General features: G+C 46.3%; 1 protein-coding gene and 1 long non-coding RNA gene across 4 annotated transcripts in view; one reads left to right on the top strand and one right to left on the bottom strand.

The window, feature by feature from the left end:
- Positions 1–25863, top strand: part of RNF216 (ring finger protein 216) — an 80964-nt gene that overhangs the window by 14231 nt on the left and 40870 nt on the right. For all 3 annotated transcript variants that reach the window (XM_055805091.1, XM_055805092.1, XM_005228990.4), the window contains exons 2-13: positions 753–881; positions 2012–2142; positions 3205–4077; positions 5865–5941; positions 9645–9747; positions 10656–10820; positions 11725–11839; positions 12125–12264; positions 13215–13265; positions 14273–14410; positions 15406–15554; positions 15998–16076. In XM_055805091.1, the coding sequence (XP_055661066.1) occupies positions 815–881; positions 2012–2142; positions 3205–4077; positions 5865–5941; positions 9645–9747; positions 10656–10820; positions 11725–11839; positions 12125–12264; positions 13215–13265; positions 14273–14410; positions 15406–15554; positions 15998–16076 (2088 nt within the window). In that variant the 5' untranslated portion in view covers positions 753–814. The remainder of the gene's footprint in view (positions 1–752; positions 882–2011; positions 2143–3204; positions 4078–5864; positions 5942–9644; positions 9748–10655; positions 10821–11724; positions 11840–12124; positions 12265–13214; positions 13266–14272; positions 14411–15405; positions 15555–15997; positions 16077–25863) is intronic.
- Positions 16087–24406, bottom strand: LOC129784520 (uncharacterized). Its single transcript, XR_008747375.1, has 3 exons — positions 23283–24406; positions 21861–22772; positions 16087–21323 (listed from the first exon to the last, which is right to left on the bottom strand). It is a non-coding gene; the product is annotated as an uncharacterized LOC129784520 (long non-coding RNA).

Below are 25863 nucleotides of genomic sequence, written 5' to 3'. Positions count from 1 at the left end.
GCTTATATACTGCCCTGCCAGGGGTGCGGCTTCCTCCTGACATGCCAGCAGCATGGATGCTGTGGAAGTGAGCTCAGAGCATCTCTGGTCCCTCTGAAGTCTTCCCTCGGCTTGGAAGCACACAAGGGCATGGAAGGTGTGATGCTGGTGGCTCCGTTTCAGCTGTGTGGCTCAGCTCCTAGTCAGCTGAGCTGCCAGTTCAGGCCCATAATATGGGCTGTTCACCACTTGTCTGTGGTAGGACATCATGGCGTGGGGTGCTGTGGGGGATGAGCTGTGGGCTTACATGGTGTTGTCTGTGGCAGCTCAGGCAAGAGGCTTTCGCTGCTCTCGCCAGTAGATGGTGGCAGTAACACCGCTGTGTGAGATGATGCATCAGGTTTTTGACTTGGAAACGGGAGAAGATCCACATATGGGGAGGGTTTGAGTCTTGGCTGAACAGAACTGCATTTTTCCCCCTCCCTGCCTTTCTGTGATTGCGTAGCTACAAGCGTCTTCGTGTCATCTTCAGAGAGGCTCCTCGGGCCTGATTGCGCTCCTCAGTTGGCTCTCTTTACTGTCGGAAGGGAAGATAACAAACGTGTCTGCTTTTAGGCACTGAGAAGGTGGTATGGAAAAGTATCCTCATGGAGGGACCGTACTGGGAAGGCCAGGAGAACCCCCCCAAATGATCGAGCAGCTTAGTCTTGGGAAAGCTTGGTCAAGATGCTGCTGAGTTTGCCTGACTCTGCTGTTTCTGTTTTGTCTTCTAGTTCCTCGTGTGAGCCTGACTGCCATGGCTGGGCATTGATGCTTTTCAGTACAGCTGTTCAAAATGGCAGAGAAAGGTGGAAATGAAGAGGTAATTAACTTGAACAGCTTCCGTAGTCACCGAGGGAAAGGTGAGTACAGATTTGTGCGTATTTCTGAAACTCTTTGTAAAACTCTGCTTACAAGCAGCAGGATTCATAGACACTGAGCTGGCAGGAGTGCTGTTAATGGGGGCTGGCTAGTGGTCTGGTTTGCCATGTCATACGCTGCTCTGTTACACTTCCCAGCCACCTACAGAAAAGTCTTTCTTTTTATGCAGACATGCAAAATACTTGGCTCTGGTCTTTCTCATGTTGTACTGCCTTAAGGCAGATTGCTAACTTCTTGGGAACACCATGTAGAGGTATTTCGGCAGATCTAAGGGGCGTATGGTGTTCCACCTTTCCGAGAATCTCATAGGAGAGAGGCTGGCTCTGCATTCGTATCCTCGTAGGGCTGTATGTATTGGCACCTGTTCCTCCAAGAGTGGAATTCAAAATGATGCTTTCTGTGTATGCCTGAAAGGTGATAAATGAACGCTCATGAATACTTCGGCTAAAGTATAAGCCAAAACTTTGTATCACATCACAGGGAAGGCATGGTTGTATGCTCTTTCTGCAGTACAGAAACCCTCTGTTTCTGTACTGTGTGCATAGCGTGTGTATTCCACCCTTGACAGGCCTTGAGGGACAAGGTTGTCATCTAATCGCAGGATATCTTCTGTACCCAGCACCAGGGGCTCTATCTCAGTCTCACATAAGGTACTCCTGCAAAGTCACACTCTTTCAGAAGAGGCCGAATTGCATGAACAACCTTATCTCTCCTCTAGAATGCACTGCACATTAATAAAAGAAAAGGAATCGTCCCTGAGATACTGAAAGTTCAGGACTTCTCTACAGAAATTAGGAATAGGTAGCTTGTTTGGAATAACTTTTGCAGCAGCTTGACTTGTGCTGATATTTGGGATAGAAGAATTTCTGTGTAAGTGTCAGAGTGACTGGTGCATGTGCTGGTGTGTGTGCAGGGGTTTTGGTCAGAGGGCCAAGGGAGGTAGGAGTGGTGCTAACAGTAACTTGCGAGGAACCAGTGACCTTTGAGCGCTTCTTCCCTGTTGCTGCAATGCAAATGTGAAGATTGCTTTTTCGGATGTTTCAGTACTTGTGCCCTGTAATTTCAGTTATTTACCTTTAGCAAATAGCTAACTTTACTTACTTTACTACAGACTGCATAAACCGCAGGGATGAAGGTCTTATCATGATATCAGATTCCTCGGATGAAGAATTACCCTTGCTGGAAACGCCAGCAGAGCAGAAGCATGAGGAAGATGATGACGATGTAGTCATCTTGGCAACGGTAATCTTTCATTCTTTCGCTTGCCCTGCTTTATTGATGGCCTTTATAGCAGACTCTTGTGCAAATACCTGATGCATTCCTTTGAGTGTACTGTCCGGTTACAGTAATTTGCTTTAGATGTCTGAAATGAATGTTGAAATGATGGCATTTTGCTGTCTTTAAGTGTTTAATCGTATTTTGGGCGTGGGGGGTGAGAACTAGCCTGCTAAATTGCAGTGTTAAGGTCTACTTAACGAACGCTGTAGCTTCCATAAAGTTATTTATCTAAATCCAGAAAGGTAGTGCTTTGTAAGAGGATTTGATATTCCTTAGAAGGTGGGTTTTCAAAACAAGCCTTGTTTGACCTTGTATGCTTTATATTCCTCTGCGCTATTTGGATTCTTGTTGGGCTGTTGCAGGCACTTAAATTTTTGCAGTTTCACAAAGCTAGCCCGCCTGATAAATCCCTTTCCACTGGTACAGGCAGTCACACAGAGGAGGGCCAAAGGCTTTAGCTTATCCTGACTATTTTAAGTGTCTAACTTCGTATCTAAGCTATACTAAGAATACATTAACTAGAGGCATTGAGGAAATGGGTTGCAAAGCTGACCTTTCTGTTTCTTAGTTGAAAATGGTAGCACAGGATACTCAGAGTGTTGGCATACAGCATTCTGTCTGCTAGAAGCAAGAACAAGGCCAGAGATCAATGTTTTGAGCTTTGGTTCCTGCCTGTTTAAATAAACTGGTGAGAATGCAAATATGCCATCAGTTAGTTCCTCCTTCCCAGACTGTTTTACTGGGAGGGAAGTGGGTACTGATGTGAGCTTAGGAAATTATTCCATTCTGAAAGTCCTGTGCATCCTTGGTTCTGCCAAATGTTTTCTTAGCACCTGGGGACAGACTGAGGATGGAGTTCAGTGAAACAATGATATATAGATTGCAGTTTTATGCCTTAAAACTGTTTAGCAAGGTGCCTTATTGGTTTTCCCATCAGAAATTGATTAGATACAAAAGGATCATCTGGAGCAAGGATTCTGACATGCCAGAAGAACTCCTGCTTACTCTTGTCTATCTTCTTTTTAGATCCCAAAGCATCAGCAGCTTCTGCGCCCCAATGTCATCAGACCTGCTGCTCAATGGCAGGGTGCAAACCCTGTGGGAGAAGGAGGATCTAAAAGTGCAGTCGAGCCCTTGAGAAGCGTATATCTGCAAGATGAGATCGCGACTCTGCTGTGCCAGGGAGACCGGTATAATCACATGGTGGAGAGCAGTGCTGGACCGAGCTGGGACAAGAATGTGACCTTTGCCTTGCAGCAGCCTGGACCATCTGAGCTTAATGGTCCCAAGTTTGAACTTACAAGTAACAAGGAGCCTGGCCCAAGTTTGCTTCCAGCAATGAAGACGAGTCCACAGCCTGTTGTTAACAGAGAAGTGGTTAGAGTGGAGAATGCAGACCTTCCACCACAACAGGAAGAAAAGGTAGAAGCCCCAGGATGGCAAGGAGAGGACTTGGAGCCAGAGCAAAACCCCAGAGGAAAAGGTGCTACAGCCAACACAGACCTGGAGATCCATGAGAATCCTGAGATCCATGAGAGCCAGCTGGATCACCCATACTTCCAGCCGTTGGAGGGTGAGCCACATGCTGTAGTAAATGGTTGTGCTCCTCAGCAAGGGCAACCTGAAGCAGACCCAGGATCTTTGAGGGCATGTGGAGAGAAGGCTCCTGGGCCAGCCTTCCCCCGACCTGAACCACAGCAGGATGGGATTCCAGGTCCTGCTTCACCCCAGCTGGCGCATCCACCAGAAGAAACGGGTCAGCAGGCAGCAATAGACAATGAACAGCCAGGTCCAGCGTTCCCTGCACAGGGCTCTCATGAACTTGGCTGTAGTAATGTGCCAGAACAAGGAGCTGCTGGGCAGGACCAAGACCTCACTGCACTGCTCATCAGAGAGACAGTAAGTATTCCCAGGGCTAGTTTGCCTTCTGTGTGCCTGTTATTTTCAGACAGGTTTTTCAAGGTGTGTAGCGTTTCACATGCTCACAGCACATCCCTGTTGACTTCAGCTGCAAATCCTCTTCGTTTTGGCTGTGACTCAGCTGTGCAGCAGGTGAAGAGCATGCAGTGAACTGTCTTGGAAAACTTTGGTTTGAAAGACTAGCCCCAGCACTACGGCAGAAGTGGTGAGAAGGTCTGAATCTGGAGGGCACTGTTAGCTTTGGGATGGGCTCTTGGCCATAGAGGTTTTACGAAAATGATTGCAGGGTCTCAGGGGCGCAGCAAGGTGAAATAACTTGGGTCTGTTCCCTTAAAGGCTACTGCCCTCTCAGTTCTGTAGGATTTTTTTTGTCTGGCTGATTCCTAACCCAACTCTGTAGAGCTGATTTAGGAATGGAAGTAGAGCTAAATGAGCAGAACTGAGACACTGAACACTGGCAGAGGGATGGAGGGTGGGGCAGAGAGAGCTTGGAGGTACATGGCTGAGGGCTGCGGCTGCTTTCAGCAGGCTCTTCTGAAGTAGTTAGGTCTGTGGCCACATTTAGGCCACCATGGTGGTCAGGGGTGGGTAATGGTTGGCCTTGTGGTGTGGATTTCCAGGCAGTAGCACTGAGGGATTATTGGATAAGCAGCACCAAGACTTGTGTGTGTGAACTCCACGTGCTCCTTTCTGACACTGCGTGTGAAGCTTAGCATGAGGGACGCTAGCTAGAAGAACTGAACCACCAAGAAGGGTACTCTTTTAACCTTTGGTGTATTCAGCAGCTTGGGCAATGTGTATGTTTAAAAACAAAACAAAATTAAAAAGTGGTGATGCTTCACATGGTCTAATGTTCCCCCCACCCTGCCCCATGCACACTTCTCCCCTTCGATTTACTGGGAAGGAAGGGTCTCTCTTGATGCCTTATGGAATACTTTTTTGTAAATAAGTGTGTACCACTAAGCCCATCCCCTCCACATCTTCCTTCCACATCCCATATCTGATTCTGTTCGGGAAAACCGGGGTTGAGGAGAATAATCGTTAAGCAGCAGTCCAACAAAATTCAGTTCTTTCCAGGTAAGACCTTGTTGATCAGCGACTTGCCTACAGATGGGCAAGTAGAATCTCTTGCGTTGTCAGGATTGCTTGATGACCCTGACCAGTCCAGTCTTGCAAAGCAAAATATCATATGGTGCAATTAATTGCAATACCTGTACAGGAACCCAACAAGAGAAAGCAGCAAAGGGTGCTCTTTGCTGCATGGCTAATGCTGGGAGAGCTTTTACAGACATGCCAGTAAAGGTTTGTTGTCTGTTCTGATCTTGTTGCTAGTGTTTCTGCGTGCTTTGGGTGTGTATACATATTGTTGGGTTTTTTCCTTTTTGCTTTGGAATGTTGTATTTCAGCACAGTCTGGAACTCCTTAATCTTCTGTCTGAAGGTAAATATTAGCTTTTCTTCTGTTGTAGATCATACCTACGTGCCTCGCCTCTTGCTTGTTGGGCCAGGGGCTCATGGCCACTCACATCACTGCCCTTGCTCTTCTTGTGAGAAAGAGCTGTTAGCAATCGTTCTGTGGAGCAAAGGAAAGCCAGCAGCTTGCAGTATCCAGGCAGGATGGATATAAATGGTCTCTTGAAATTCATTTTGGCCCTTGTCTCAGGAGTGTGCTAGATAATTACCTATAAATCTCTGTCTCTGGTGCTGTTGCTAGGTTGTGCTGCACAGCTCCTCTACCTATGTAACCTTTAGCTTTTTCTACTGTAGGAAGCAAGATTCCCAGATGTGAAGAAGGAATATATCGAAGAGCTAATCAGCATCAAGAACTGCTATGACTTAAATGTGTAAGTATAAAGCTAAGAGCTAAAGTGTAGCATACAACAGTCTGGCTGCAGTCACATTTTCATTTCCCTGCCCACTAATGACGCTGTTCTAGAGCATATCCAGGCTGGGAGTCAGCACTGTGGTGATAGTGCCAAAAAGCAGTGGTTTAGGGTTTTTTCTTTCCTTTTAATAGAGCTTTTTTAAAATCCTCTCTAAGTTTGACATTGTGCTGTAGCTTCTCTTCTTTTAAGATAACTTGCTTATTTAAAGATACTACATATAATTTCCTCCTAACTATTACTAGGATTCTTAAAAAGGGTGAGTGTCAGGATTAAGGTGTTCAGATGATTTCTGTAAAACTCTAGTATGAAGGTGAGTTGGTGAGGTTTGAGTTGAAGAAAATAGTTTCCTACCTCTTCATTTCACTGGCTTTTGGCTTTTTCCAGGTAAAGCTGACACCAGTTTGGACTCCCTTATTTAGTGTTGTGATATTGGCTTTTATCCCCTTTACTGAAGCAAGTAGCAGTGGTATTCTTTGAGTTCTCTCACGTCACTTTTTGCAGATGGAATAGAGCAAACACATTTAAGGGCTGGCAGGATTGATTCTAGATATCTGTTGAGGGACTGATTTTGGTCAAACTGAGCAGAAACACAAGCCAAGAAGGGAAGTAGACAGAGTGGAAAATCATGGTGAGTGTTGCTTTCCCAATTGTGTTAGCAGCTGAACAATTCTGTGGTGTTCATCATGCTTGGTATCTCTGGGAGTCATGTTAGAATCAAAAGTTTAAAATAAAGTCATTAACCTTAATGATAAGTTGCATCATCTCCCTGCCTTTGGGTAAAGCTTGCACAGCTGAAGGGTGAAGGATTGCGTGTGTTGGCACCAGCAACACAGAGGGAAGAGTGGTTTGAAGTAAATCACTTGTGACTTGTGTCTGATGCTAGGTGGCCCCTCTCTCTTTCTCCCTCTGCAGCTGTCACTGCTATTTCAAACATGTTGAAACTAGTTATTGTGTGACACAAGAATGAAGAATAGGTGTTGGTTGCCAGAGTATTCACTCTATCTTGTATGAATCCAATGCCCTTTCCAGTTAACTAGGGCACTAATTAAGCAGTGTGTGAGTGCATGAGGCTTAGAATTAGTTACTGGACCATAAATAAGTTAACTGGCAAGGAACTAAGGATGATCCCATCCGTTGGGCATAATTTCCTACTCTGCTGCTTTTGCCTGTGTTGTGAAGTTGTGCCTCCAAAGTAGGGCTTCTTGGTTAGAAAGTCATCAGCCTGTAACTTCTTTCCTCCCTTTTGAAAGGGCTTTCCCTGCAGCGGTGGCGTAGTCTGCATGAGAGAGGCTTTCAGGTGCCCGCACCGTGTACTTGGTGCACCTCAGTGTGGATGCTTGAGTTGGGAGCGGTAGGGCCATTCCTCAGGGTGACTGAGCTCTTGAAGTTGGACATCTGGCTGCAGGACCCTCTCACAGATTGTGTGAAAAAACTCGTTATTGTGTCCTGCGGGGATTTAGCGAAGCCTGGTAGAATTAAATCCCAGTATTGGCTTCTATCAGTCTTAATGTGTTCCTTCCCTTTTTGCTACCGAAATCTCTTCTCTGCTATTGTGTGCCACAGACCCAGCGAGATGAAAAGGTGCTTACAGGCTTCCCTGTAGGCCATCTACAGTGTCTGCTCAGCGGTGCGTTACCCACTTACTGGATGATAAAGATTTCTTCTCCATATTTTTATTCCTTTAACCAAACTATCTTTTGAGTTGTCACTGCATCTTTTGTATGAGAACAAATGGGTCAAAGCACTGGTCAGCCTCGCTGGCAGGGTCTCTTTGATCTCCGTGGTACGTCAAGCTGAATCAGGCTTGAAATATAATAAATAAGGGTGGCTGGGTTTGGGCAGGGATGAGGCTTTTAACTGGCTCCGTGTCCTGTGGTGCAGATATTAATGAACAGTGCTGCGAGTGTGCGTGCATTGCGCGCTGGGACCCACTTAACTAATTGTCAGACATTGAAGGTTAACATCTCTGAAAATCCCGAGCATTGAAATGGCAACATGCAGAACAGTTCAAATGTATTCTGGCTGTGCCCCAGCTGAAACCCTTGCATTTGAGCTGCAGTGGTTTGAGCTCCTTGAAGTTTCTGTTTTGTTGCATTAAAACAGTTATCTTTTGTAAAAGGGATGCGGGGGGAGGGCTGGAAGCTATTAAGCACTCAGTGCCAAGATATTTTGTTGTTTTCCGAAATGATTGTCTTAAAACTTTCAACCGATGTGAAAGATAAGATGTGGGAGCTCCTCTTAGCAGGGTATCATCTATTCAGCTTTTGTGTGCAGAGGCATTCACAGTCAGTCAAAAGCTTCTGGCTCAATATGTCAATACCTGATTAAACAAAAAGAAATGCCTCTGCTTTGAATGTGAAAGCAGGCCTAAAGTAATCGTGCCTTGATAGTGGGTTAATGCTTTAAGCCAGTTCAGATTTCTTAATTAGGGACTGATTTCTGACATCAGGAATGTAAATTAGCTGCAATTATGTCTTTGCTGCAGCCTAGCACCTTCTCATTCAAAAAGTTTTACAAATGTTAATTGCTTGTCCTAGCTCCTTTCAGAAGGATATTATTCTAAGGCTGGGGAAACTGAGGAACAGCTTATGCTCCTTGACCCAGTGAGCACAGCTGGTTAGTGGTGGTGGAGAATAAGCTATGACAGTCTGATTCAGACAGGTAGCCTACAACAAGCTTCCCTGTCAAAAGGGCTTCTGAAGTATTTGTGCATCTCCAGCAATGGGGTATTCTGAAACTATTTGCTAGAGTCTTTTCTAAGCTGAAATACTCAGTTAAGCTAAATTTCCCTGACAGTTATGATTGTTTGTGGTAAGACCTCAGGTATGCTGCATTTACAGGCTGGTATGCAATTTTTTCAACAATCACAGTTAGTGATTTTCTAAATTATATTCTCACTAGACCAGTTTCTAGTGGAAGTGGACAATGCTGGTGTGATTTCAAGCTTTATTACAATGAAACCTGTATTCAGAGTACATGTTACATGTAAACACAGTTTAAACGTGTTTCCGTCTCTGCTGTAATGTGAAAGTAGATTGAGACTGGAGGCTTTAATTCAAACGAGGGTCTTTAATCTTTTGTTGAGGAAGACATTGGTCTTTCAAGGGTTTTGTAGGGGGTTGTATGCTTCTTTTTCCATAGATGCATTTGTATTGGGCACAGTAGATGACAGCTGTGTTTCAGTTAATGCTGCTAGTGTTGTCATTGTTTTTTCTGGTACAGTCTTCATCACGTTCATTCCAGAGTAGCAGGAAGTTAGTACGCCTCAACTCTTAGTCATGCAGGATTTGACATGTGCTTAAAGGAGGTACCGCTTTGCCACGACTTATCTGAGTGGGGAAGTAACCCTAACTGTTTACCTCTGGCATGGGGAGGTGTCTGTTGGCTAGTAGCTCACCCGTAAAACCTTCATGAGTATAAATTTAATTGTCAAAAGACAAATCTATTTGCTTTTCCTTCTGCAATTATACAGGCAATCATTCTTCACTCAATCCTCAGTCATTTACTTGCAGTTTGCTATAGTCTGGGACCTCCCTTGGTTCTTATAGGGCAGGCTGTGACTTGCCTGCCTAGCCTCCTAATTACAGGATGCTGAAAATTAGACAAGCGAGGAATGAACCTGAGCTCCCAAACCCTGAAGTAACTATATTTATCTTTTCAGACTTTGTAACTTCCTTCTGGAAAATCCAGATTACCCAAAGAAGGAAGGCAGAGTGGTTTTAAATCCCAGCAGCAGCCTGCTTGCCAGCCAAGATGAAACAAAGGCAAGTGAGAGAGTATCCTTATCTATAGTATGCCTCTCATCCAGTCTGTTCAACCGGAGTGGACCTTGGGATGTCTGGTTCTATTAGCATGTATTTTTAGAGTGTTTGGTTGAGCCATACTTTCGTAGGAGGCTTCTGGGTGCATTTAAGGTAGTGTTAAATAGCAACAGTTAGTTGCTTGCAAGATGACTTCCAAGACTTCCCTGTTTTGCTGTTGCGTAGCTGCACAGTGTCTGCTCTTTTGCCTTCAGCGAGACCCTCTGCCCTGCCTGCCTGTCAGCTCCCCCAGCTGAAGTGTTCATTTTGATAAGTGCTGCAAGAATTCCATGGTCATTCTGTCACATGAAGTAGACTTGGCCCTCAGGTCTCTCTTGTGTGACCTTTAGGCATTGCCTTTCAGCCTCCTAACTGCACATCTCCCTCCAGCCTCTTGATGATTTTTCTTTTTTTTTTTTTTAAGTCCATTTGACAAAAAAATTTGAGCCACTTTGAGCATGTTGAAATAGCTGTGCGTGGCCCGAGAGAGAGAAATGCTGAGTAACTCTTTCTACTCTTGGAGGCATCTCTCAGCCTCAAGCTGATAGTTGTTCACCCTCTACAGCAGCCTACCCGTAGCCTCTCCTCACTCTCATGCAACCACGTTCAATGGCTTTAAACTCCATCGCGTGGGTCCAGCTGGGGACAGAGCTGCAGTGTGGTGCAGCTCGGCTCAGGTTGCCCACACAATGTGTATCCCCGTAGGCTTCACACCTGTGCTGCGCTGTAAGCTGCTGCTTAGGCAGGTGCTCAGGACTGGGTGCCGTGTAGCCTGAATTTTGGGTGGTCTTGCAGAAGGTCCTGATCACTGAAAGGGTGTTCTTGTCTGTATTTATACCAGCTTTTTTACATCTTTCACATTTTTTCCTTAGGTGCCTAAAGTGGACTACTTCGACTTTTCCAAACTCGCCCCACTTGACCAGCGGTGCTTTATTCAGGCAGCTGACCTCCTTATGGCAGACTTCAAAATGCTGAGTAGCCAAGACATCAAGTGGGCGCTACATGAACTCAAGGGACACTATGCAATCACACGAAAGGTTCTCCATTTCAAGTCTGTTTTCTTTCCTAGGGTTATCTCTTGTGTCTGTGGAGAGCAGTGTGACGTCTTTTGCCTTACTGGACCATCTGCTAGTGTGTGGTTATGGTTTTTTTTAATACTCTTCCTTTTCTAAGAAGTATTAATCCATTTAGTAGAGACTTGCAAAATTTATCAGCTAGATGGAACGCTGCAGGTAGCTTTTACTTTTCTCTAATAGGAGAACTGGGGAAAACACTAGCTAGTTGATGGTAGGTGACGCATTAAACTGAGAAGTGTTCCTGTATGTCACCGCTGAAGTGTGCTATAGTTGCCAGTAAAGCCTAGGCATTTAGCTAAATCTTAAAACATTTAACTGCTGCTATTAGTTAACTGACTGCATGTAATTGAAAAGAAGCCCAAGTCTCACTGTCCTGTTTCTATTTATTATGACTTGTGGAATGAGCCCTATATCCTGGAGCTGTGAAGACACCGGTTTCAAGTATCAACAAACTGAATGTAAATGTGGCTTTAAGCTTTTGGGCAAAAACTCTTTGTCTCTTCACTTGCTTGATTGAGCACTGAGTATTTGAGCTTTTTTTCTGTTGAGTTTGGTTTTTTTATTTAAAAAAAAAAAAGCCCAACCAGCTCTGTTGCATCAGAGTGGAAACCAGCTGTGTTAGAGTAATAGCTGAGGTGTTTTGAAGTATCATTTGGTTATCTTGGTTTTTGTGGGATGGCTGTTTTAGGAGTACATAAAGCAATAAGGTGAGCAAAGGAAAGGTATACTTGCCTCTGTATGGGGTGCTGGGCTTTCACGTTTTGGATCAGTCTTACGTGCGGGTTTAGTGTGTTTCAATTTGAAGTATGTGCTTCTGCTTTCTTCCAGGAACAGGCAGGATTTAAGTCTGTATGTTATTTTCTAGGCCTTTTCAGATGCTATCAAAAAATGGCAGGAGCTGTCTCCTGAAACCAGTGGGAAACGAAAAAGGAGGAAAGAAATGAATCAGTATTCATATATAGACTTCAAATTTGAGCAAGGTAAATACCAAGCTGTGCGTCTTGTTCTCTCTGCATCATTACTGTAAGCAGAACTGGCTTGCAGCAGAAAGTGCTGTCCTTGGGAAGGGATACGGTCCTGAAAGAGCTCCGTTTCTGTCACTGTCTGGTATCTGTTTTGGAGATACTCTTCATTAGTACCTCTGTTTGGTACGGTGCTATTTGAGATACTGAAGTTACGCAGCTGGTGGTGTGTGGAGGAAGAAAGGTTTAAGCTTTGTTCTGGCTGCTCCATCCTGTTTCATTGTGTCTTTAACTCTGCTTTAGGGGATGTGAAAATCGAGAAGCGCATGTTCTTTCTGGAGAATAAGAGACGGCACTGGAGGACCTACGACAAGCGTGCTCTTCTCCCACCGGTGCTACTGGAGCAGGAATTCTATGAGCAGAAAGTTAAAGAGATGGCAGAGGTGAGTGGTAGGAGCTGCCTTCATCTTGTGTTGCAAACGACTTCAGCTATGGTAGAGGTCTTGGCCCTAAACATGGAAATCTGCCTCTTGCAGAAATTCAAACACTGAACAAAATATTGAATAACTGACTGCCTTTGCCTCTTCACTACCTGTTAACATGTATGACTCTTCCCAATTAACTCATTTTTGAAGGAAAAAAGCCAAGCGCAGAGTTTCATATTTCCTTAAATACATAGCTGCTGCTTTTACAAATACTGTTCTGAGCCTTTTGCGTTACGAAGTAGTAAAAGCTCTACCAATTCATTCTTTCCTCTAACTGTTAGCAGGCTTCTCTGCTGCTTTAGGACTTGTAATTGCAGCTCAGTGGTGGTGATGAACAACCACCAGGCCCAAGGCAGTCTGTCCACTCCCTCTGCCTTCCACAAGTTGGCAGTCCTCTGTCTCCAGAACGCCTTGTCTCGTGCTGAGGACCATGTGTTTTGAAGCAGAACCCTGCAACACCCACTGGCATGTTGTCTTCCCCTCGTAGTCTAAGGGAAGACTGCATTCACAGCTCTGCACCTACAGTCTTTCTAAAGTAGCTACTGAAAGATCCTTGTCTCTTAGGCAGATGGATAGCATCCCCTTTTAAACACAAAGCTAATGTTCCTTGGGGCTTTCTTTGGAGGGGCCTGTTGGGTAGAAATCATTTCTGCCCATGGAAACCTGAACCAGCAGCCCTCAATAATATAGAATTTGGTTCTTTGTTCTTGCTGCCTTTGCTTTTCCCATCTGTTTTAGCTGAATCATAAATAGCTTAATGGATTGGAAGGATGGGCTGAATGATGTTGTAAGCAGACAGTGAGCTTTTTATGGTGGTTTGTAAGTCCTGAGGTAACGTACAAGAGTGTAGAGGCTGGAAAATTGCTTTATCTATTCCGTAAATACAGATGCACCTGTCTCTCTTACAGCATGCAGACTTTCTCCTTGCTCTGCAGATGAATGAGGAGCAATATCAGAAGGTCAGTATCTATAATGTGGTCCATTGAGTTCAGCTTATGCATAGACGCTGTTCTGCACTTACTTCAGACTCTTTTGGCTTCTGGAATGGAGCTTTTCTGAAGCTGCATTTGCACTGGGCTGCTTTTGAGGAGCTGGCAAAACCTGCGTAGTGTGTGGTTGGCTGGCTTCCAGAAAAGGTAGACAAGAGCGGAGTCCAGCAAGACAGTATTGATGCATGGAATGATCTGTAGTAATTCAGTCAGCTGCTGCTTGTATCTTTACTGGCCAGAATAAATATTGCAATAGAATAGTACCAGGTTTGCTCTTGCTGCTACCATTATGGCTGTTTGAAACAGATATGCCGTTGTTGGAGCACTGACGGTGGAAAGGCCTTCCTCATTTGTAGAAAAGACTCTTAAAAACCTGAAAATCAGGGGAAATCAGGTCTTTGCCTTTAAACAGAGAAAGTCAGAGATCAGTTCAGCAGCTGTGGATTGCCTTTTCATTCTCAATGCCTGTTTCTTTGGAGAAGATGCTGGACCTTCGAAGAAGTGGGTATACTTGCTTTTTAACCGTGACACGTTTCCCCAGCCCTGCAGTGAAGAGAACAAGACAAGGTCCTTCCAGGCAGATGGGTAAATGTAGCTTTAGAGGGCAACAGACCTGAAGCTTGGTTTTCCCCATATGAATGGTGTGTACTCTGGGCTGCTTCCCTGTGATTGCAGCTTCCCGAACTCAAGATGCTTCTCAGCCTGCAAGCTTAAGAAATGCTAAACACCATGTGTTCTGTAGCTTTTTGGAACCTGTCAAACAGGACATGTAGATATTAAGTTACTTAAAACTGAGTTTCCGGTTGTGCTTAGTGAGTTTTGACTGCCAAAGAAGATATCTAGTGGAATGGTGTGTATCTGTTGCCCTTTTTTAGAATTAATGCTGGCGTTTATGGCTTGCACATGTATGCGGCTGTATGTTGCTATAGCTATTGATGTTCTGATGATGATGATAGTACCTCTGTTTATGGCTGCAGGATGGTCAGATGATAGAGTGCCGCTGTTGTTACGGGGAGTTTGCATTTGAAGAGCTAACTCAGTGTGCAGATGGTCACTTATTCTGCAAGGAGTGCCTAATTAAATATGCTCAGGAGGCAGTCTTCGGCTCTGGGAAGGTAAGAATTTCCCAACTGGGCAAGGTGAAAATAGGCAATTTGCCATCAGGAGATCACATTGCTGTTGGTGTAGCATTGCTTAAATCGGACGTAACTGCACTTCCCAGGAAGTACTTGGATGGAATTGCATCCTGAAACCCAAATCCAACAAGTCAGTCTCACCATCAGGTGAAGCCAACAACTTCACAATGGGATCTTTGCTGAATAGGATTTCGGGTTTGTTAACCTCCATCTTTTATGCTCTGTGCTTAGCAACTTGGATTAGGAAAACGTTGTACACCATTCATAGTAACAACAATAACTTGCACTCATCTGGTTTTTATTTTCTACTTAATAAACCAGTGGTGTCTGCACAGAGCACACTCTTATCTCTGACTTGGCCAGTCTCCTCCTAGCTAAGAGTGTTTATTTGTCCTTCATAATATCACTGTGACCCCATCTTAATTTGGGGGTTGGTTCCTCTAACCTTCTTAGTCTCCAATTTACTTAGCGATTACTCTGGTACTTAGCTGAGCTATAAACAAGTTCTTAACCTGCTCTGAGGTGTGCGTGCTCCTTTGCCTTGAGATATGACGATCAAACTGTGGGATGCTTTTGTACCCTGGGATCTGTTTCATGTAAACATATAAGCTGGCAGCTGTTATTGTAAATGACCATACTGAAAAGAATGCGATATGCTGTTTGTGAGCGGAGTGCTTTTTCTCAGCAGAGATCGTAATAACTGACCGCCCTGTAGTCACAGTGGACTTGGTGTGAGTGAACTGAGGTCCCAGCTGTCTACAGCATCTTCGTGCCTGGTGTTTGTGCGCAGCCTGGCTTGTTTAACTAATCCTGTTCTTTCCATAGCAAACCCATTTTCTGGCAGTTATCTGCGGAGTGAAGCTGTATTCTCTCTAAGGTTCTGCACTGGTTTATTTGGAAATGTTCTGGGTACTGAGTCTTTTAGCCTTTTGCTGGTATCGTACTGAAGCTGAGCGCTCTCCTTCCAACCCTAGTCGGAGCTCAGCTGCATGGAAGGCAGTTGCACATGTTCATTCCCCACCAGTGAGCTGGAGAAAGTGCTTCCAGAGAACATCCTCTGTAAATACTATGAGCGGAAAGCTGAGGAGGAGGTGGCTGCCGCCTGTGCCGATGAGCTCGTCAGGTGAGTGTCCAGCAGAGGATGCAGACTGCACTTACCGTTGTAGAAAATTGCTCCCCGAAACCCTAAATGCCTGCTGACTGTGGGAAAGGTAGCTTTCAAAGAGCTGTGTTATAAATTCAGGCTTCTGCTTTCCCAGGTCTGTTGTTAGGTTGGTCTGCCTTTGACCAGGAGCAGATTAAAGTTCAATAGACTTGTCTCCCCTAAGACTTGCTTGCAAGCTCTATGCTGATACTCTAAATTACATGGTCAAAAGCAGTGCTGAGCATATAATATTTTGATTGCAAACAGGGAAGTGATGGAAGAAATATGAGCAAAAAGGCAGTAGTCAGCACATCCTGGCAGCAGGGGTTTGGTTGGCAGCCTGATTAACTACCACGTAGCTATTTGACTAAATCTGCTTTCACTGGCACTCTGCATTAATGTCATCTTATTCTGGGCTGTAGGTGTCCATTCTGTAACTTCCCGGCTCTGCTGGACAGTGATGTGAAGCGGTTCAGCTGCCCTAATCCCCGCTGCAGAAAGGTAATTGGGGGATACTTGCCATTTGGTCTCTCCTGGAGTGTTGGGCAGGAGAGCTGGGAGGACAGCTCATACTTCTGAGTAGCAGGTGAATGAATATCTAACGTGGCTGCATGGGGCAGCAGTCAAATTATTTGCTGGATCCTACCGATGTTCTATAAAAGCCTGTGGTTGGACAGATGAATTTCAGGGCACTCGATAAAGACAGCAGCATTCCTTCCTTTCCTTGGAAGATGTTGGCTAAAAAAGCTTATGGATGCCATAGGCTGCTGTCTTGCATATACAGAAATGTTGTAGGTGAACAGGGAGCTGCATGTTTAAAAGGCATAAAACAAAGTTGTAATCCTTTATCTAATGAAACTTCTGGAGAATGAGCTGAAACAACCTGATGCACTATCCTTAAGAGAATTAGCATCTGCATTTTTCTTTTTTGCTGTGGCCTGAATACAGATTCAGTTGGAAGTGACAAAAAACCTTGGAAGAGCTCACTGGAATGTGAGTTGTTCAAAGGGCAGAAGATCTTTGTGGTGCTTAAAATCTATTGATGGCCGTAATGGGAGAATCGTCAGGTCCAGTGGGGGGGATGGAGCGGGGAAAACTTGCTGCTTGTGCACCATCTGTTCTGAGGAAAAATACAAGCACAAAAATGTGTTTCCCAGTCTCCTGGATGTATGGAGAACCCTGCTCACATATGGTGCCAGTGAGCCAAGGCAGTACAGTATCAGTGCTGCAAAGTGTCTTGTGTAACTTTAGCCACAACAATGAATTCTCGTGCAACATTGAGGGAACCGCCTGTCCCCCAGCAGAGATTTCTGCTCATCACTGAAATTCCTTTTGAGTGCATTAGCCTTATGCTTATAGCTGCCATAGCTTTGGGTTCTCGTAGTGATGCGTTGCCATCATTTGTCTGTATTGAGAAATTAATAGAAAGTAAAACTCCTTTCTAGAGAAGTTGAAGTTGCCAGCAGTGAACTTGGCATTCTGTAGTGAAAATTGAACTTGGGGCGGGGAAAGCTGCTTATGAAAGATGCACAATTCCATTTTTGATCTCTTAATTTCCAGATATATTTTGCTAACATCTACTGCTAGCATTTGGGAAGGAAATACAATTCCAATGGATTGCCCAAGTGTCACGAGGAGGAGGTTTGCTAGTCACTAGGTGGCAATGTTGATTCACGTTTAAATGAAAATTTTTTTCTTGCTGTTTTTGCAAAAGCTGAGTTGTATTCAAAACATACATATGTCGGCACCACGGAACAAAATTCAGGCTTGAAGAACATGAACGCTTCAATGTGCAAAATGAGTTGAAGTATCATTTTTTCTTAAAATGTGTAATGCAGCACAGTAACTGGGGTAAGAGGGGTCAGTGCTGAAACGTTCCTTTCCTTCTGGTTTGCTGTTTCATTTCCTTCCTAGTGTACTGCCTGTACCCCCCTCCCTGGGGTTACAGCATTCCAGTGGGCTGGATTTCTGGTTTCCTGGACAGCTTGTGTTGATTCATTAGCTGAAAATCTGCTGAGTAGCTTTGTGCTCTTCTTAGAAGTCTTGAATGACTTTGGGATTTGAAGTTGAGAGTGAGGAATTCAGATAGCAGGATGTGGTGTTGTCTCACAGCATCAGCTGCAGTGGTTCTTCATATTCCTGCTATCTTGTCTTTCTCCAGAATGAAGAATTCCAGTTAATGCTCTTGCTTGCAGGAAACTGTTGCCCTTAGGGAGGAAAGGGCTAATCTAGGGAACTCTACGGTGGTTGGAGAGGATGCGCTGGCTTTGGTAGCAGCGCCTCTGGCAGACTCGGCAGTGGTGATGACTGATCCTGGAAGGAGTCCCTCTCGGGTTGGAAGGACTGCACTTACACAGCTGAACCTAAAACAAGGGGAAGTGTGGAAAGCGAAAGGTCAAAATGTGCCTCTCCTGAAACCTCAAGGCTTGTCAAGGGTGGGGAGAGGAGGACCAGATGGTGGACCCGTTGTATTTCTGTGCTCCACCACCTGGATCCTTCTCTTGCTTTGAGAGTTCATCTTGATACTCTTAGGCTTTCCTTTAAATCTTGCAGAGAGGTTCATTTGTATTTGGGCCAGCTATGGATGTGTTGTAAACTAAGTGATGGGAACTAGCTAGGAGCCTTCATTTTGGCTGTATATACGTGTGCTGAGCTCAGTAAGAGCTCTAGACGTACCCAGGTCACTGTTTATGTATCTCACCTGTAGTTCCAGTCATTTGCACCTTGCAGGAACCAAAATGTGGCTAATTGTAACCTGAGCAACAGGCAGAGCTGCCAGTCGCCTTCTGTGACTGAACAGCTGCACGGAGAGCATGCAGATGAGCCTGCACCATCTGCCAGGGCCACTGTGGCTCCAGCTATGTGGCGTGACGTTTGGCTCCTAGTTAGGTGGCCAGGGCCTGAATCTTAATATCACAGACTGCAGGGTGGTGGAGAAGCTTAATTAACCAAGGAAAAGTGTTGCCCAAGCCACCCTATGGATGTGTTCTCGTGTGTGTGTGCAGTCTGAGCTGGTGCTGGGGGAGAGGCAGCTTTCACTCAGACCTGGCTGAGTTTTGAGGTTTTGCTCTCTAACAGGTTGCTGACTACGTGTGGAGCCAGCTTGCTGGTGACAGGAGGGTTTGCCAGCATGCTTGGTCAACCTCCATCTTACTCTGCGGAGGGATCCCTGCACGGAAGCAGCACTCAAATTTCTCGTCTCTTAATGATGTGAGTTTCTCCTCCCAGTGCTCTGACAGCAAACCAAAGCTGGCAATTCTGGTAAAACTAGGAAAGGCACGTGTTGCTTGTTGACTTGTGCAGCACTGGGAGTGAGCGTGTACTTTGTCATGTTGAGGGAAGTGCTGTTTGCCACCAGAAAAGGAAGTCTGTCCTTTCTGCTCAGCCTCCCTCCTCCCCAGACCCTGTATTGTTGGTGAAGACAAGGCTTTTGTTCCTGGGCTGCTTGCTGCTATCCCTGGTGCCGTGTTGCGGGTGAAGGAGATAGTTTCCCCTCTTTGCAGTCTCAGCACAAAGCACTGCAGGGCTTTCAGCCAGCGAAGAGATGGGGAGGTGAAAGCAGCTGTTGCCATGGAAATAAGGCATGCACAGAGCAGCACTGTCCCTCCGTGCCGGAGAGCTCAAAGCCCTCGACGCTCATTTCATAGCCAGGCCACATTGCAGGGACTTGCATTTTCCAAGACTTTCCTTTAAAACCCCTTTGCATAGCAGAGGGGTTTTGTTACTTTATTGCACAGAGTCAGTGTCTGCATCGGTGCTGGCTGGATGTGAAGAGGTGATGGCGTATGGCTGCGTGATGCTAAATTGCATTGTCCTCAGACCGGGCAGTTGTCACTCTTGTTCTTGGCTCATTAGTGCATCCTGTTAATGGGCTGGGACTGGGTTTGCCTGCTGGGCATCTGAACTGCCACACTGGAAAAGTGAGCACTGGTGTGCCTGTGTCAGATGGATAAAACCCCCATTCTTTTACTTTTTAGTCTTCAGGTTAGGCTCTCTGGCCGCAGCAATCCTTCCATGTACTTTTAATTTGCAGGACTAAGACTTGGTATTTTAGGGGACTTCTTTTTAAGCTGCTGGAATGTCTCAGGATTGATTTCAGGGTGCTGGCTAGAAACAGGTACACCCAGCTGCTTCTAACCTTCACCTTAACCTGCTTTTAAGCTTGGACAGAGCTCACCCTAGCCAGCTGTGTCTGAACATGGCTTCTCTTAGCAGGGTGCCAGCACTGCGTCCACAACCCGTGTTAATAAGCCGAAGTCACGTTGTACAGTTTGCAGTAACTTGGACATGAGTGGCTTTGAAAGAAATTGTTGCGTGATTAACGAGACTTAAAGCTACAGAAGGAGCTAAGGGGCATGCTGCAGTGCCTGTGATCTGTGTACCTGGTGTGGTAATGGGGCATTCAGAGGCGGGTAACGAAGCAGCCCCAGCCACCTATGATCCAGTTACAACCGTTTTATAGGATGCAAGGGGAAACGTTTGTGTAACCAAGTACCCAGCAGCAGGGGATGTGTTCAGGATGACATAGCCTTGCAGGGATGTCATCCAACACATACCACAGGGCCCATTACTTCTGTGCTAGAGGCTGGCCCATTGCTGCCCGGAGCCGCCCTGCCTGATTCCAGATGTGCTGTGGTTTTAGGCTTAAACTATATCAAGATTTGTCACTAGCAGGGTGCATGTGCAACGGGGGGGGGGGGGGGGGGGGGGGGGGGGGGATAAAATTGTTCTCATTGGAGAAATTGAGCTTGTCCAAAATGCCTCGGAATAGGATGTGTGTATGGAGAATTACTTAATTCTCCTTGTTTTGCAACATGTTTTCCCAGCTGTTGAAGTCTGCTGTCTCATCTAGCTTCCTGACAGCAGCGCAAACATTTTGCAGGTCCCGTGACCCTGTCTCATTCTCTGTTTGGCCGTTCTTATTGCTGTTCTCTGTATGCTTTTCCTTGAGCCTGTTCATTTCGATTTGATTGTGGGACTAAGCTCTAAGTAACAGCTTTAGCGGAGAGCAGAGCCGAAGGTAGCACTCCCCTATGGCAGACCCCTGTCACTTTCTGGTGGCAATGACCTCGAGGCCCAATTCCTGCATTTGACTTCCCATCCTCCTATGTCTGTGTGAATGCAGTTTAGCAAAATTTGTTGGGATGAGGAATGAAGGGAAATGCTATGTGGAGGACCTGGCTATGTGTCTTACTGGGGGGGGGGGGGGGGGGAATGGAACACCCATGCCTACTTTCATCCAGAGGCCTGTCTCCCGCTTGTCCAGGCCAGCAGAATGGTCTAAGCCCTCTTTTCATGACTCTGCCATCTTCCTCCTCAGCACTGCATCCCCACAACCTCCTGCTCTGGAGCTGTCAGCTTTCTACTCCAGCTCAGTGCCTTCACTGCACCCTTTTTAAATGAGCGGTGCGCATGGGAACACGCTCCGCTTTATTACTGCCAAAACCACAACAAATGGCAAGTTTCCGTCTGTCATCTCGGCTCTGAGGCCCTCCATGGCTGGGCAGGCGATTTTCATTTTTCTTCCATAAAAGGACATTGAAACTCTTCTGCAGCGCGGTGCTGTGTGCCGCAGGCAGGGCGAGTGGCGATGCTATCAACAGCAGCGCCGGCGGTGCTGCAGCAGGAGTGCCAGCGATTTCCCTATCTGTTCTCGAAGGGATGGGCACAAGGGAGGGACCAAGGCCGAAGGTGGGGTTGAGGTGATTGTAGGCGGCAGATAACCTCAGTAGATCTTACGGCTGAGTCCTAAAAAAAAAGATAGATAACAGGAGAGTGCTCCTGGTACAGCAAAGCCTTGAAAGTGCAGTCCTATGTAGGAAGAGTACACGTGTGCTAAACCACGTGGGCTGTCCCACTGAGGTGTGTAGGGTCAAGGTTGTACAGGGAGTGCTGAGAGTCGGGAGATTCTCTCATCCCCAGCTTTATGCTGGGCAAGCTACTTCTCATTTGTGGGGGCTGCAAGGGGAAGCTCTCCTTGCTTCCCTGGAAGGTGGATGGTGCATGCCCACAGCTTGCTCCCTGGCTGAGAGGGAGCACCTAGGAAAGCCGGGGACCAGGAGTGAGTTGCTGTCCCCGCAGGTACTCCCGTAGTTTGCTTTTTGGGGTATCCTTGGTCTGGGCTGGGAGCAGATATGAGACTTGAGCGGTGCCAGCAGTTGCTTGCTCCTGAAGGCCCCTTTCCATGACGATCAGCCCAACATCACGCCTTGCCTTGTCTACATAGCTGCCACCCTTCCTTGGGACACGTAGGGAGGGGGTGTAGGAGCTCTGCAAATACCTCACCTGGAAAGAGGGTAGGAGTGGGCTGGGTTAATTGCTATGCTGGGGTGGAGAGACTCCATTAGTGGGAGCTCAGGTGCTGCTGCTTTTACAAGGTCAAGTCTATTTATGCAGTGGTATGTGGAAATGCTTCACTTGATAAATGAGTCTGACAGAGGAGGAGGGGGTGAAGCCCAGCCTGGAAATGGACCTGAGGAAAGAGGTCAGTTTAAATGGGGTATCTGTCTCTTAGAGAATTAAAAAAAAAAAAAGCAAGTTGCTGAAAGCAAGAGCTCAAACTAGTCCCTTTTAAAATAGACTGTGTAAGTCAGTGCAATTTCAAGCAACAAAGCTTACTCCTGTGCTTGCTTTCTGCCTTATATAGCAATATCCATTCAGTGAAAAGGCAATTCTCCCGCTGTTTACTGACCGGTGAATACCTCTTTGTCAGGTCCGTAAGAGGTAGCAATGCTCTCTTTCCTTCGTAGCTTTGTCCTTTGCCGAGGAAAGGTCTAGAGGTAATAAGCTGAACACAACTTTATGTGGAGACGGAAAGTTCAGCCTCAGCAGTCTTGTCTCGCCTTCTCTCCCTGGGCACAGCCTGCAACCATTTAGGTGAAGGAGCCACTGAGAGCAGCTATGAGCCTGTGGTGGTCACTGCTGCCGGTGGCTTTGGAGATAAGCTGATGGGTTCCATGAGGGGTTGGAGAAGAGCACCCCTGGGCACGTGGTGCTGAGGTGTGGAAGGTCCTCAGCTGCCTTGAATGTGGCAAGTTACCGGAGTGGTCCTGTAGCCAAACTGCTGGGGCTGGAAGGACCCTGCAGGCTGTAGTTGTGCTGAGGGTGGAGCAGGGGCTGAGATGAGCTGTCAGCTTTGCCTTTTCCTCCTAGGTCCCCTGGAAGGAGAAGGGGAGGAGAGGTCTTCTTCCATTTCAGCTGGGAACAAGAGAGGGAGTAATGTAACGTGATCACCTTAACATCAGGGAGAAACCCCTAAATCTCTGTATGGACCAGAGTGCTCAGATCACGGTTTAAAATACAAATAAAACAAGTAACTTGGCCTCTGTCACCCGGCTGTCCTCACAACAGCCCTGGTGTGCTCCTGCCATGGGTACAGGTACCCTCCGCGGCAGCAGGGGCGAGTTTAAGGTTAAAAACTTTGCCCAGTGCTACTTGTATTTGCAGAGTATCGGAGCAGGGTTATCATTTTGCTGCTGCAGTGGAAATGGAGGCTGGAGAGGCTGGAAAAAGGCTGTTCCCAAGGCAAATAAAAAACATTGTTCTGACCTTACTCAAGAAGCTACATCTTCCCTCTCTTTCCTCCCCCTCACATTCCTGTCGTAGTAATCACTGATCTCTAACCTCAGCTTCATCTGCCACAGCTAACCACTTAAAAAATGCACTTAAAAACCCCCGACCCTCTGCGTGCACCTCCTCTCGCTGTACCTGAGCACTCCCAGGGCAGAGCTGCCTTTGGAGGGGGGTGAGTCAGCGCTGGAGGTTTGCAATAGCATTGTGTCAGGGCAGCTGGTGACTGTCTCCGCTGAGATGGCCTAACCTGGCATGTGCAGTGCGAGGAGGTGCTTTGCTTCTCCTTTCTGTTTGCACATAAACAGATTTCGGCAGATGACACAGTCATCAGACTTCCTGAGCTAACACAAGGCTGTTGCAGACGATGGCCGTTTTGAAGGCTGTCAGTAGAGTTTGTTTCCTAATTTGGTCACAGCGTGCTCAGGGCTGGCCTGCTTTCCTTTTTTCTGGGTGTGTGGTGGTTTTTTTTCTTTTTAAAAACACTCATCCTTTTATATCGTCCTGGAGGGGAAGCTGTATCGGAGAACCTCCAGCTCCTCTCGCTTCCTCTCCACAGAGGAAGTGATACTTGAAAGGTCTCTTTCAAAAAGCAATGCAGTTCTGAAGCTCATCTTTCCAGTGGTGGGTTTTTTTTCTTCCTCCTTTGCCACTCTTGTGAGCTCATCTCAATGGGCCTACTGGCTTTTTATCCCTTCTAGGTGGCCATCAGAGCCCTTCCGTGCTGGAGGAGGATATTGGAATAGTTCTTTTAAGTGACAGTGAGCTGTGCTGTAGTTAAATAACACTGATAAGCTGATGTTTTGGAATCTGTGTTGCAGGAGGGAGAGATGTGTGTGTTTCCAGCTAATGGAAAGAGCACGCGTTTTGTTTTGGTTCGTACATCATCACTAACAAGAGGCCTGGCACCAATGTAGGAAGCTGTAAATGCCAGACACTGGGAGAAGAATTGTGTGGCTGGTCAGCTCTGCTAACAGGCCTTTAGAAGTTAACTCACGTTCTTACAAATCCTCAAGAAAACTAGAGACCACCAATCCCTTTAGCAGATGCCTGCTTTGTGGTGTTGGACCAGAGTCCATCCCAAACCAGCTGCCTTCCTGGCGTGCAGGGGATAGCTCAGCCTTTCCCCTGCTGATGTGAGTTTTCATTCAGCCCTACAAACAGGTGAGGAATCAACACCAAGCCTGTTGTCTCCTTTATTACTTTTATTTCTATGCTGGGCTTAGCAGGGAAAGAAAGAAACAAAAAAGTTTCCAGGTGATGCCCTTGAGGATGCAGTTGCAGCAGCTTTATCCAGTGTGGTCGGGAGGTCGTGGTGGTGGAGCTGTTGCTGTTGAGGGAGCTGCTGGTGGTGCTGGAGAAGACTCCTTGGCCTTGGAAGCATAGGGAGGTGCTGGGCCATCTACTCCAATCCAGTACTATTTTAGGTTCGGAATACATGTCATAAACAGCAGTGCCCGAGGTTAAGGTGCAGCAGGAGCAGCTTGGTTCCTGGTGGTGACGGTTTGGCTGTAGGTGGGCAGGGACAGGCTGGGCACTGCAGAATTTCCTCTGGAGAGACGAAACTTGGGTGCGAGTCGTGTGCTGGATGCCAGGTCACCGTTGACCTCTGAAACATGACTAACAGAGACATGGGAACACGAAGTGGTGAGGCAGCAAGTTTAGAAAGGGAAAGGGAAGGTGAAACAGAAGTTTTCTTCTTATTTAGGAAAAATCACTTCTATGTGTCATTCTTATTTGCATATTATCTTCTAATTAGCCATGACTGACTCACCCACCACTTCCACCTGAAAGGAACGGTATGTTTTGAAGTATATGGTTTATAATCTCAGTAGGCTAGCATTTCTACTCCTACTCCTCCTCCTTCCCCTTCCAGTGCCCCCCAAAATGCATTCTTACTGCTTTTAACCTTCAAGCCTCTTTTCTTCTGCTCTTTCTCTGTTGCTACTCTTGCATTATTAATGGGACTGTAGCAATTCAGCCAGAACACTGACATTACTAATTACTACTTGTAGCAGAGGAATGAGGGGCAAGATAGAAACTGGGTCAGGAAATGTTGTCATCGTAAAATGATAGCACTAGAACTGGGCAGCAAAACTCTTTGTATGAGCAGGTTTGCGTTGGAAATGGCCTCCTTCACCCAGTAGCATACCTGTGCACGTTCGCCACGTGCATCCTCCTCGCTTAGTCGCTGCGTGCGGATGGGAGGACCATCTCACACACAAAAAGATTAACGGACCTGTAATTTCCAGGAGCAGAGGAACAGAGTGATATGTTACGTTCTGGCTGGTAGCACTTCAAGCATCACAAAATTTTGTGTGCTTTTCCTTGCTGGTGCTGTAGTAGGAAGCCCCTTCCCTTGTTGGTGTCTAAGGCTGAGGAGGCATAAGTGGCTGCGTCTATTTTTGCATTCAGCGAGAGCCTGTCACACTCGATGTCTTCAGATTGTCCTTGGTAGTACCAAGGGCATCCTATAGCAGCAAACAGCTCTCTGTGCTCTGTGTAAGAGAATACGTCTGCTATGAAACCAGAACAAGAACGTTATTTGGAGATGCAGTAATTAACCTGTGAATACTGGGTGCTGTAAGCATAAGGAATTGCCTGCTTCTGGTTAATGGAGCTGTGCCTCATCACTCGCTCGGGCAGAGCACCCGCCTGGGAATCTGGCATCCCTCGGAGGCCTTGCGTGAACACTTGTGCTGGCACGTTAACTTGCTCC

This window comes from Falco peregrinus, chromosome 5 (assembly GCF_023634155.1).
Source record: "Falco peregrinus isolate bFalPer1 chromosome 5, bFalPer1.pri, whole genome shotgun sequence".
In the NCBI taxonomy this organism is placed as follows: Eukaryota; Metazoa; Chordata; class Aves; order Falconiformes; family Falconidae; genus Falco; species Falco peregrinus.
This window is presented reverse-complemented; position numbering and strand designations above follow the sequence as displayed.